Raw genomic sequence first — 13,322 nt, 5'->3', positions numbered from 1 at the left:
ATGATATAAAGAATTTGAACTCCGTGTTTGAATGATAAAACTCAGGGATGGAATTAGAGAGGATAAAATAAAGAAGAGATGAATATTTCTCTCTTTTTTTTTGTTTTAATTTGTTAAAAAAGTGAGAACAATGAAATAAAGTTTGGTTGTATTTTATTTTTGAATTCCTTTGTCCTCTGTTGCTTTTCTTCTTTATTTTATTCTCCGCGTAAACAGAACAAAAGACGACAAGAAAAAAAAAACATCAAAAATTCCAAATGCTTGAGAATGGAGAATCTTTGTCTTTGAGATTGTAGCTCACATTTAGCCAAGACGTCTATTTATATGGATTACACGTGTAAAATGATGAGAAACTGAGACAATTGTTGCAAAAAGTACAACAAATGAAACAGCAATAGCACAGATTGAGGCAGATTCTAAGGATGTAAAAACTATGTTAATAGTTGGGTAGGATCATAATGAGTTTGGATTTGCCTACATTAAAAGTAAGTTTACTCAGTCTGTGCCATTGCTACAGAAAATAAATATAATATATTAACTTACTTTATTCTTTAAATGTTGATGTTAATCCATTCTGGTTTTGGAGACAAAAAACTATAATAATTCTCTAAATTTTTAAATCTGTGATTTTAAAAAATTGATTATTTATATATCTTATGGTATAAACATTTATGTAAGTGTTGGCAAATTTTAAATAATTTATTATGTATTCATAAATTGTTTACAATTTTTTTAATAAACTCTTCAAAATAATTTATGAAACGCCTTATTTTGACCTTGTTTTCACTTAACTTTAAAAAAAAAATATGCATAAGTAATTATATGAAAAATACCAATTTAATAAAAAAAAATAGTTAACATTTTTACCCAAAAACAATCCTCGAAAAAACCAAACATGGTGATTTACATCTTAAAAGGATTAATTTTGTGGACACAAAATATTTTATTTGCAAAACAGAAATGGCAACAGGTCGTAAATGGTAGTATTTAAGTCTTTTTATACTCAGGTTAGAAGTGAGCTTAATTAATTTATATTAAAAACATTAAAAAAAAATTGAAAATTTTACAAGAAAAATAATTACAAATAAAAGGATAAAATTTAATTTCGACCAATTAAATAAATTTGAACCGAATTAAGTACATAAGCATGCGAATCCAAGCACCTTAACCAAAACCCACACAAATTGAAACCATCCAACCCTAATGGTTTCTTGGAAAGATTTGGATCTACAAGCAACAACTTACAGATTACGTTAGATTGGGCTTTTTTGGCCCAAACCGGCCTGTTGTTTAGTCCAATTAAATTATAAGGAATTAAATTAACTGATAATAAAGTTTATAAACAAACACAGTTATAATTAAAATCAGAAGCAAAATTTCTAATTTCATACTTTATAAAACCGGCATAATCGTTAATTCTTATTTTAACAAATAAATCAACGTTTCAGTGAAATTTTAAACAAAGAGGCGCAGGACGAGGGAAAAATGGACAGAAAAGCATGTTCAAACGCAGACCTAATTTAATCAAATTAGGATGTTTGATTTGAGTCAAATGATTTTGTTGGAATGATCCTCGTGAGTCTGATAAAAGCCTACGAGTGAGGGACCAGACCTACATTGGAAGCATTACAATTTTAGAAGAAAGAAAAATGGAAATAGTTCAACATATTTATGACACCCCAATCTCTGGTCCATGCACGTATTCAATTATTAGTGATTGAGGTAGCTTACAAGTACCCTTAAAACACGGTTAAAAACTCAAGATTCATTTTTGCATAGCAGAAAGTTATTCTTTCTGCTGAATCCTTCCCAAGATTCAAATGCACAGCAGAAAGGAAGAAGAGGACTAATACTTACTCTCATTGATTTTTGCCTAATATCAAGCCTGTTTCTGACTGAAAGCGAACAAAAGCACAGGCACAGGAACAACAATTTAAGGTACAAATTCAATAGTTTATAGGTAAATCTTAAAAAAAAAAATGCTCTTAACATGTTAAGTAAAATTTATTTAATCGCATGAAATGAAATTGTGGATGATATAGTATTAAACATTCCATGAATCCCAATCAATTTCAACCAACAGTAAGGAGTGTGTAGGAACTTAAAAAGAGTATGCCATTTGTGGAAGAATAATAACATACCAAAACACATACACACCATTGGACTTGTAGGCAAATACCAAAGACCTGATCTTATTGCATTTTAAAAAACACTACTTTGGTGAAGTGAGACACTGAGAGGGAGTACCAGTAATGCTCCAAGATAAAAAAGCTTCAACTTTTCCCATTCACTACATTGAACAGGGGGAACAATTAGCAAGCAAAAACTTTTCTTGTTCAGAAAAGCCACAAAATTACCAAAGAAGAAGCCAATAGATAAAACAGCACAATACAACTGAATCAATAGAACATGAAAACAAACAATGCGAGCATGTTTTGCCTAATTACTTAGTCTGCCAACAAAAATCATCTACTGCATGTGATTGTTAGAGAGAGAGAGAGAGAGTAGATTAAAGTTGAATGAGTAATATATCCTTCCTGAACAAAACAGAACAGAACAGGAGAGAAAGAAAAGAAATACTCCCCAGATAGTTGAAAACTTGGCGAGGAAGTATTTGGCGAAAGTTATTAAAAGACTAACAAAACAAGAACAAAAAAGGAGCTCATCAGCTTCATTTGGTGCCACGAGTACCGGCATACAAGAAAGTAAACATCATCTAACACAACAAAAAAGCAGGGTGGACAACCTAGAACTAATGACCCTTGACCTTGTCATCTGCAACAGCATTCAGAATAGGCAAGCTACTAAGGAACTCGTCCAGCCCCTCAAAAAACCCAATCCCTTCAATATTATCCTCAGCATTCCCATTCCCATTTTCATTCCCTTCATCCACTTCATGCAAAGACTCCTCAACCTCATTGCTGAACTCCACATTCAAATCCAACTTCCCCAAGTTCCTCTCACTCCTCCTCCTACAACCACCCAACGCACCCTTCTTACCAGAATCTGGCGCCGCCGCCGCCGCAACACCATCAACATCCGCAACCTCACCATTCTCCACATTCTCATTAACATCCCCACCACCACCACTATGACTATGGACCCCTCTCCTAGGCCTCTCAATCGGTTCCCTCCTCACACCACCACCGCTACCATTTCTTCTCTTCCTCCCCCTCTTCCTCGTCCTCTTCTTTGTCTCCGTCGCCATCCCTTTCTGATTCCCGCCATGCCAATCATCATCATCGGAATCATCCTTCGTCGTGTCGGAACCCTCCGCGAACTCCGCGGACGCGTCATCATCGTAGAAAACATAAGGCTCCTTCTGCTGCTTCCCACCCTGCTGCTCCTCCCCTTTGAAAGCGCAAGGAATCAAAGGGGAAAAAGGGTTCCACTTCGAAGAAGAACCGCTAATGTCTCTAAAATCTCCAGAAAACCCCACGGGGAAAAAACCCCAACTGCTAAACGAGCCAAGACCATCTTCCGGCGGCGGCCGTACCACCACCGCATGAAACCCCCTCCGACAACTCTGACACCGCAACGTACAATCCACGTACACCTTCGGATACTCGTACATAACGTAACAATAAGGGCATGCGGTCCAGAAACTCGCCCCTTCGCTCCCGGTCTCAGTCTCCCGAGTCAACTCGCTCGCATTGTCCTCCTGACTCGGCACCTCCACCTCCACCCAAGGCCTGGGGCTTTTCTCCCGCTGAGGGACTTGGTACGGGGTCGGAGTCGGATTCGGGTTTAAGTTCGGTTGCGGAGGTTGAATCGGGAAAAAGGTAACCGGAGGAGCGGGAGGTTGCGGCGGCGGTGGAGGAGGAGGCGGGGGAGGGGGTTGAGTGAGGAGTCTGAGTTGGGTGTCGTAGTAGGCTTTCTTGGTGGAGTTGGAGAGTACGGACCAGGCGTCGTTGACGAGAGTAAACGCGTGAGCGGCGAAGGCAAACGGGTTGTGGTGAGGGTCGAGCTGGGTGGCGAGGCGGCGGTACTGCGCGGCGATATAGTCGATGTTCTGAGTGTAACGGAGGACTTGGAGGATGGCGTACCAGTCGAGGTGGTCGTTGATCCGGGCCTCGCCGGCCATGAGGGTATCGATAACCGTGAGAAGAAGCTGGGTGGGCTCGTATCTCGGGTCGGACTCTCGGGCTCGAATCGCAAATGAGCGAGCCCCGTGCAAGTCACGTGCGCTTAAAACCTTGTTCGCCGTGTATAGCCACCGCTCCGCCTCCCCTCTTGTCCCTCCTCCGTGACCCTCCATTCACAACAAAACTGAAACCGCTTTTTTTCTTTGCTTCTCCCTCACTCCCTCCTCACTCACATTCTCTCTGTGCTCACCTTAATTGGAACGAGTATGAGAGTTGAGAGGGCGTTTTGGTAATTTCACTACAAATTGTAGAAACGAGTTTCACATGGCCATGGAATGCTGACATCGACATTGACCTTGCTCACACATGAACAACAACACCCTCTTCATCTTCTTCTACCATTCCTCTTCCTTCTCCCATATCTCATTTATATGCCTTCTTCAGACAAAGACAAACTATGTTTCACGCTGGGACCCACCTTCCCACGTTTGACTTCCCTCCTCTCATATTAAACGCTGTCGCTTTTCATTCTCTTCTAAATTTCCTTGCATGCTCTCTCTTTCTACACACTACATTATTTTTCATTGCCCATATTTTATTCTGAATAAATCAGTTTTTTCGGTTTTCAGTTTTCTAAATTGTATTTAAACGGTTTTCAAGTTAATTAGAAACGGTGCATGTCACGCCCTTGTCGGTCATAATCCTATTTTTATCTATATTTTTTTAAAGCTGCTAAATGTAACTTGCAAACTAATTAATGCACTCAAAATATTTATTCAACACAGTTAATGCAAAGTACTCAAATTAAATATTTATTATACTTTTTTCTTTATTATTTTCCTTCTTTTATTACCTTAATAAATATCCCCGCAAACATTCATTGTGGTTTTTTTGGTGTTTTAAATCATCGGAAACGCATGGAATTTCTGAGTTTTACCATCCTTAAAACATCTTATTTTTTGTTTTTTCTCGAATGAAAATTACAAGAAGGGGAAAATCTTAAAGTAAGTAAATTAAGTGAAGTGTGATTCTGAAAATTATAGTATAAAAAAAAGCAATTGGTCCCAACTTTTATCCGAAAAAAAAATCCACACCAAACAATTTTTGTAGAAATTTCAAACTCGTGCCCATTTTATTTAAACAGTGATGTTATTACGTGTGCAACTCCTCCACCCTCTATTTTAACAACTACTAGTAATAGTACTCTCATTATTTTTGGGAAACTACAATTCGCCCAAAAAATTAATAATTGGGTATTTTTGGTCATTTCTTTTCATAAATTAGACCCAACCAAGACCCTACGATAACGATTTTTTTTTTTTCTTTTTGGATTAATAGTATTTTTTATTTTCAATTTAAATAATAACAAAACAAAAAATCATATAAAATAACTACATCCGCTGCGCAATTCACTGTTCAATAGATTAAATCTAACCATTCATGGTCATTGAAACTTCATTTTTCATAATTAAAATTGCAAAAATAAAAATAAAAATACTTTTTCTATAAGTTTTACTCATGGAATTTACATAAATTGAAAGTAAAAGTACTAAAGCTTAAAATCATAAATTTTACTTTAATTAATAACAATCAACTTCAAAGACGATAATTTTAAAAATGCATGTTACATAAAACAGTTCAATTACGGACAGAAATTAAAGTTTTTCAATTAACTAAGGATTGGATTGAAAGTAAATTGCTTGATGATGTGGAATCATATAATGTTCAAGATAAAAATATTAAATTGGATCTGGGAAAAAAATAAATGAGTGTAGAAAAGAATTATACTAATTAACAGAAACTGAAAAAATAAATTAATGTGCATAATAAAACGGCTTTCTCAATAATTATTATTCATATGCGTTTTAGAGTTTTTTTTTTCTTGGACCCCTCTAATTTTAGACTTCTTAACGGTTGTTAAACTATGTACACAACATTTGTGAATTGCATTAGGTCCATGATTTCATGTAAAATGATTACATATATTTACAACGTTGCAAAAATAAGTGTTTTCTATAAATGTTCTCTACACTCTTTAATTTATCAAAAATATTTTTCTGGATAATGTACCCTAAATAACTTTTATTTATTAGTCTCACGACTTGTCACGACAAATGTTGAGTTTTTTAGATTTATTTTTTATTTAAAGAATGGATCCTATTCAAGAATTAAGACCAAATAAAAGGCAAGTAAGAATTATCATAGCAATTATGTTGTTGGGTGTTCAGGGGTCAATTATAACTCATGTATATTGTAGGGTGAATTAAACAATTTACTCAACTTTTTTAAGGAGTTAACTTGGATTAATAAATTTATGTATTACTAATAAATGTACGGAAAACATTTATTAAAGTTTTAATACAGTGTTAATGTATTAAATATATTTTGATTGAGTATTTTCTGCTTTTATTATCGCCTTAAAAAATATTTATTCTTCACCCGTTTCCTTATTCTTAATTGCATCGAATATTACCTATAGAAAAACTCAACTTAAATATGGTTATGAAATAAATTAACTACTTTTATAAACTACGATGAACTAGCTAACGTTTAATAGAAGCATATTTGCTTCGCCAAGAAAAATTGTAAGACATTGTTTTGCTGGACTTGATAACCGTGAAATAAAATAGAGTGGGACGAGAGAAAAAATTTGAAAATAGTATATTAAACGTGTGAGTTTTCTGAGTTATAATTATTTTAGTTTAAGGATTAAATATGTTTTTGTCCCTTAATTTTGAGTGAATTTTGGAATTAGTTTATTTTAAAACTTTGAACTAATTTAGTCATCTATTTTCTGAAATACGTGGATTTAGTCATTTTAATCAAATTTTGTTAAGTTTATTTGACATTTTAAGCGCGTTTCATAATAGTATTTGACTTAACATTAAAGTAAAAATATATCAAAGAGTATAAACAACTCAAATACATAAAATACATACGAAACATCAAATAAATATAACAAAATTTGATTAAAATGACTAAATCCACGTCTTTGAAAGAATGAAGGACTAAATTAATCCAAAATTTCAAAATGGACTAATTCCAAAATGCACAGAAAGTTAAGGAAAAAAATATATTTAACCTTAATTTAGTTAACATTTTGAAATTTAATTTTAAAATATGTAAACATTGGTGAGTTGGACTTTTCATATTCACAAAAAATGTTGTTCATGCTGTTTATCATAATTTTTCTTTATCGTTTATAATTTTGTTTTAATATCAATGACCGTATTTTTAAGGTAATGTGGAAATCTGTCACATTTTTATAAAGGAAGGACTAAGATGTAAAATTAAGAGTGAGATACCGTAAATATTTTATATTTGATATTTTGTTATATTTTGTGCTACATATAAATTATATTAATAAAATACAAAAATATGTTTATTTGTATAACATATCACATATATTTCATATGTTATGTTTCTAAAATTCCTAAAAATCTTAACAGGAACATGTTTTTTTTTTGTCTGTAATGGTTAGTGATTAGATTTTGTTAGTTGGAAAGTTGAAGCTATAATTTGTCACATCCTCCTTTTTAAACTCTACTAAATCAATTTTAATTTTCCATGTGATTAGTAAAAGCGATCGAACTCAGAGTATAATTTAATTATTTTCAGAAAAAACCCTTTATTCTCTGGCGTGTGTGATTTGATCTGAAGATGGTTGGTCAAGATACTAATAATCAGACCCATTGTTCTGAACCGTGGTTGTCATAGTTGTAATGATGAACAACTCCAGATTTTAAATTGAATGAGTTTATTCTTCTGCAACACCCTTTTATCATCATCTACATTATAAAACAAATTGTTGAAGGATCTCAAGTACAATAAGAAGGAAGCCATGTTATAAAATATAGGTTTCAATCTGTGTTTGCTCAAAATTTAGTTTTCAGAAATGATGAGATAGAAGAACTGAAATGTGTTATGTCAGCTCCAACACTGTAAATGCAGACAAATGAATCTTATACTGCACTGGAAAAGTCTAAGGTGGACTCTCTTTTCTTCGTACAAATCACTTATATATTAAAAAAATATATCATATTAGACTTTGCTGGAACTAAAGAACAAAAGATTAAATACGGAAAAAGGAAAGTCAGAAAAAAATAATAAAATTTAAATTTGTTTGAATTAAATGAATGAGTAAAAAAATAATTAAATATGTTTATTTATATCATTATTTTATTTTATTTGTTATTTTAGTAATATTATTTCAATGGCTTATTTTACTATAACTATAATAGATACACGTGTATTCACTGTTTTTATTTCATTAAAATAATATAATTTCATTATTTTTATGATTGATTAATTAAAATAATACAATTTAATATATATATATATATAGTTATAATTTTGTGAAAATAATATTAAAAAATTATATAGAACGAAAATTATATATCAATTTTGTGAATCTGGTGCGAAAAGTTTAATTTACTTATATTTTGTAATTTATTTTTTAATAACGACGTATATCATTCTCTTATTCTTTCTCTCTCTGTTTTTTTTCCTCCATGGTTGAAATAAAAGAGAAAATTGGTAATTCTAATAGCTGTTGGAAGTTGTAAAAGACTCTGAAAATTAAAATTAAAGAATCTTTTGTTAAAATAGGTTAGACCTACCGGACCGACCCGCCAGCTCGTCAAAAAAGGGCAGATTGAGTTAAAATTTTCAGTCCGCCAACTCGTTGTAATACGGTTTGTCTAATCTGTCAGTTGAGCAGACCAAAACAAATTAGTCCACTCTGATCCGTCAACCTGTTTTTTTTATGGGTTAAATATGTTTTTGGTCCCTCAAGTTTCAGCGAAATTTGGAATTAGTCCCTCATCAAAACTTTTGACCAATTTAGTCCTTCATCTTTCAAAATGCGTGAATTTAGTCCTTTTAACCAAATTTTATTAAGTTTATCTGACGTTTCGAGCGCATTTCATGATAGTATTTAAGTTAACATTGAAGCAAAAATGTGTCAAACAGTATAAATAATTTAAATACTATCATGAAATGCGCTTGAAATGTCAGATAAACTTAACAAAATTTGGTTAAAAGGACTAAATTCACGCATTTTAGAAGATGAAGGACTAAATTGGTCAAAAGTTTTGATGAGGGACTAAACCCAAATTTCGCTCAAACTTGAGGGACCAAAAACATATTTAACCCTTTTTTTATGTTTAAAATTAAAAATAATATTTTTTTATATTATATAAATAAATTTATATATATATATATATATATATATATATATATATATATATATATATATATATATATATATATATATAATAGATTTATAATCAAAAATTTAAAAAAAGTTGAAAAAAAAAAAAAGGCAAACCAGTCTGCCGACCTATGCTAAGACAGGATGGATTACAATATGCAGCATTTTTTGGTGGCATGCCAGCTCAACCCAATCCGTTTTTGGCGGACCACAGATAAGTCAAGCCAAAACAGGCTGGACCGCCGTTTTGCCACCTCTAAGTAATCAAAGATTGGATCGCCTTTCACCGTTCTACCAATGACATTATATTGTATTCCACATGCTTTGGGAAAGTGAGATAAATATAAAATAACCACATTAATATTAGTTGGTTTAAAACCTTTTAATGGTTACACCTTAGTTTTACAATATTTTTAACTGGAGTATGCTCATATAACAACAAATTTAAGTTTTTAAGTCTTAAATAAAACTTTATTCACAAAAGTTAAAAAAAAATGATATTAAAAGAAACTTTCAAGACCTTTACATTAGAAGAAAAAATGATATAAGATTTTAGAAATTATATGACTCTACTTAGCACCAATAGTAGCTTATATTCTAAAAACTCGATTTAGAATTAAACAAATAGAAAATGAAACAAACAAAACTGAGATACAAGAAAATTCACCCTTTCTTTAGTTACTTCTCTGTTTGATATGAGTACACATATCACGTCTTACAATAGAACAGAGACAATAATAAAGAAAGGGCAACATTTTAGGTAAAGTCTCGTACAATAAAAATACAGAAGGTTAAAACTAGGATGCTGAGTCCCTCATTAAATGTTATGTATGAAAATGAATGTGGTTTGGACATAACAGAGGTGTGTAATAAATTTTCTGGGATGCAGAGGATAACGTGGCCCTAGAAGATCTAACCACTATAATCCCTCAATTTATGAATACCAAATACTATGAAAGTGATGGTTTCATTACATAAGCAAAAATGTTAATTATGTTTTTCGTCCCTTAAGTATTATGCGATTTTGTTTTTAGTCTCCCAACTAACGTTTGCTCCAATTTGATCTCTCATATTTTGAAACGATTGGAAATAGTCCTCTTTTTTGGACGCCGTTAGTTTTGTTTGACACCTAGCAAACGGATTGTCACGTATGAATCCCGTTTTAAGCTGTGTAAGTGGAGTGTGTTTCTGCATGTGCTAATTATAGAGAATGACATCCAAATAAAAGAGGGATTGGGAAATTTTGAAACCCTAAAAAAAACAGGAATGTCCCAATTTTTTTTCTCTTGTTGCAATTTCATCTTCAACTTCTCATTTTTCTTCATCAAATCAAGCATAATTTTCTCCCTTTTCAAAGAAACTTCATCTTCTTCACCTTTTTTCCCACCATCAACTCTTTTTTCACCACTGGCTTCACTTTCTTTTTCTTTCCCTTGAAAATCATATTCGTCGTCGTCGTCAACCCATTCAAAGTAATTACAATGTGAATTGGTCTGCCAAAGAAAAAGATGAAACCATTACCACAAATACAAAAGCAACATCCAATAAGTCACGGGATTTGAAACTTACAGTCCAATTTCGACATCTCCAAAATAATCTCCCTTTGTTTTTCACAGTAGATGTCTTTAGGAGCAACAATCTTTCCCCACACCCACAGACTTTGGATGACATTTCTGAAGATGACGCACAACTTTACGACATTTTCGAACCTGTATTCCCGGCGTACATGGAAACCCTTTGCTACCACTCTTCATCAGTCAAGAACGCAATAACTATGCCAAACTTTACCTGCCCAGTGACGATATGCAGCAATTCCTCACTATCTCGAAGCCCCAATTCACAAATTTCAATTTTAGGGTTTCAAAATTTCCCAACCCCTCTTTTATTTGGATGTCATTCTCTGTAATTAGCACATGCAGAAACACACTCCACTTAGACAGCTTAAAATGGTATCCATACGTGGCAGTCCGTTTGCCAGGTGTCAAACAAAACTAACGGCCTCCAAAAAGGAGGACTATTTCCAATCATTTCAAAACATGAGGGACCAAATTGAAGCAAATGTTAGTTGGGGACTAAAAACAAAATCGCATAATACTTGAGGGACGAAAAACATAATTAACCCTAAGGAAAATCATAAATAATAAACGACTTTATTTTGATAAATAAAAAGTACCAAAACTTAATTGGGTATTTTTTAAATTAATTTTATTTTTTAAAAATCACGTTTATATTTTATATATAAAAAATACACTATGGACTTTCTTAATTAAATAATAACCGATTACAACACGTTTTCACACAACTAGTTTTTGTCTTAAATTGCAAAATTATTCATTGGTTACGTGTTAGAATTCCTCATAAATAATAAAAATATATAGTTTAATAAAGAAAGTAAGGAGAAATTTATTTTCGTAATTTTTGTTTAGAAAATAAAGGCGTATTCAAAATGAAAATTCTCTTGCATGTCATTTTATTGAAATATTAGAGAGGTGAGTGAGGGAATAATGGTTTCATGGACCTGGTATGCAATGGCGAATCTTCGAATAAAATTTAAGGGGGGTTAAGATAGAAGGTTAAGTATGTTTTTAATCCTTAAAATTTAAAGTTATGGATTCGTTATTGTCAAAAAATTTCATACATTTTGATCCGCAAATTTTACAAATGACTGAATATAGTAATTTTAACCTAAACAAATTAATAGATATATTAACACAATAATATTGATTTTTTTTTTATGTCAAACGTATCTCCCAACAAATATTAAAGCGGAAACATGTTAGACGGTGTAAAATATTTAAATGATAATATGAAACACATTTGACATTTTAAAATTTTTTCATATAAATTTGATGAAAATGACTATATCCATTCATTTTTTAAATTTAGAGAAAATAATATATCAAATACATTGAAATTAAAAAATATATTTATGTATATATATATATATATATTTATATATATATATATATATATATATATATATATATATTTGTATATACATAGAACAAACAAATTTGAGGGGGCCATGACCCCATATAAATAAACTAAGTTCTCTTTGCTAGTATGACAAGTTATATATGTAAAGTGTATTGAAAAAGATGATAAATCACAAACAAAATAGCATTTCCTGATACGTGTATATTTATTGTCCTTTAAAATTTATTCATAGTGTGTTGCGTAATACAATGAGGACTTCCCAAATTTTTCTTTCGAGTGTCTCTCAAAACTAACAAGACAATACTTTTAAAAGAGTAAAGTAAATAAACCAAGATAATAAAAGAAAATTAAAGGAGAGAGAGGAGAGCTTGAAGATATAAGAGAATTGTGATGGGCTAAAAATCCCATGGCATGCTTGGATTGTAACAGTTTCACAACGGTCAAAATAATGTTGTAACGTGTTTGCTGCATATCAAAACGGAAATAATAAGATTTCAATATTAGAAACTGCAGCATCGTTATCTTTGCATTGTTAGGCGAATATCAAAACCGAAGCAATGAGATTTCGATATCACAAACTGTAGGAACGTTATCTTTGCATTATTAAAACATCATTTTTATAACAAATCGACTGAAGGTGAACACTTGTGGTGCAGGTAGAGGTGTAGTTAGGGGTAGTCATTGTTTAGCTTCATGTGGTATTTTAAGAGGAAGTTGAGATGAATATCTCGATAATTTTTCAATTTTTTTATGATTGCAAACTTTTGTTGGCAAGATTTTGGATGTCTTTAGTCTCATGGGTTTTTGGACCAACGAGTAATTATTTCAAGTCTTAAAAGGAAGATGATGATGATGGTTATATTTGTTAAACATATTTTTTTTGTCTTGCTAATCAGTGCTTACTAGATAAAGATAATTTATATGTCTTGAATCTTGTACAAGTCTATAGTTAATTCTAATATTAGATGAATTTTGACGTAATCATCATAAATGCAACTTTACTTTATTTAAAGGACAAAAATGTCTACAAGTGAATATTGTTCTAATTAATAATTTATTTGATGCAAACCTATAAAATTTTTAAAAAA

The 13,322-nt window shown here is 31.9% G+C and overlaps 1 protein-coding gene across 1 annotated transcript; it reads right to left on the bottom strand.

The window, feature by feature from the left end:
* Positions 1-2,493: 2,493 nt before the first annotated feature.
* On the bottom strand, positions 2,494-4,496 carry LOC114187919. Its single transcript, XM_028076337.1, has one exon. The coding sequence runs from the start codon at positions 4,256-4,258 to the stop codon at positions 2,753-2,755; it is 1,506 nt and encodes a 501-aa protein (XP_027932138.1). The 5' UTR covers positions 4,259-4,496; the 3' UTR covers positions 2,494-2,752.
* Between the last annotated feature and the right edge of the window lie 8,826 nt (positions 4,497-13,322).

Source organism: Vigna unguiculata, chromosome 6 (genome assembly GCF_004118075.2).
Source record: "Vigna unguiculata cultivar IT97K-499-35 chromosome 6, ASM411807v1, whole genome shotgun sequence".
NCBI classification, from domain to species: domain Eukaryota; kingdom Viridiplantae; phylum Streptophyta; class Magnoliopsida; order Fabales; family Fabaceae; genus Vigna; species Vigna unguiculata.
Note: the sequence above shows the minus strand (reverse complement) of the source record. Positions and strands in the feature narration are given on the sequence as shown.

What these genes read in the sequence shown, in the direction of transcription:
- LOC114187919 (XM_028076337.1), bottom strand. Translation starts at nt 4,258, where the DNA reads ATGGAGGGTCACGGAGGAGGGACAAGAGGGGAGGCGGAGCGGTGGCTA.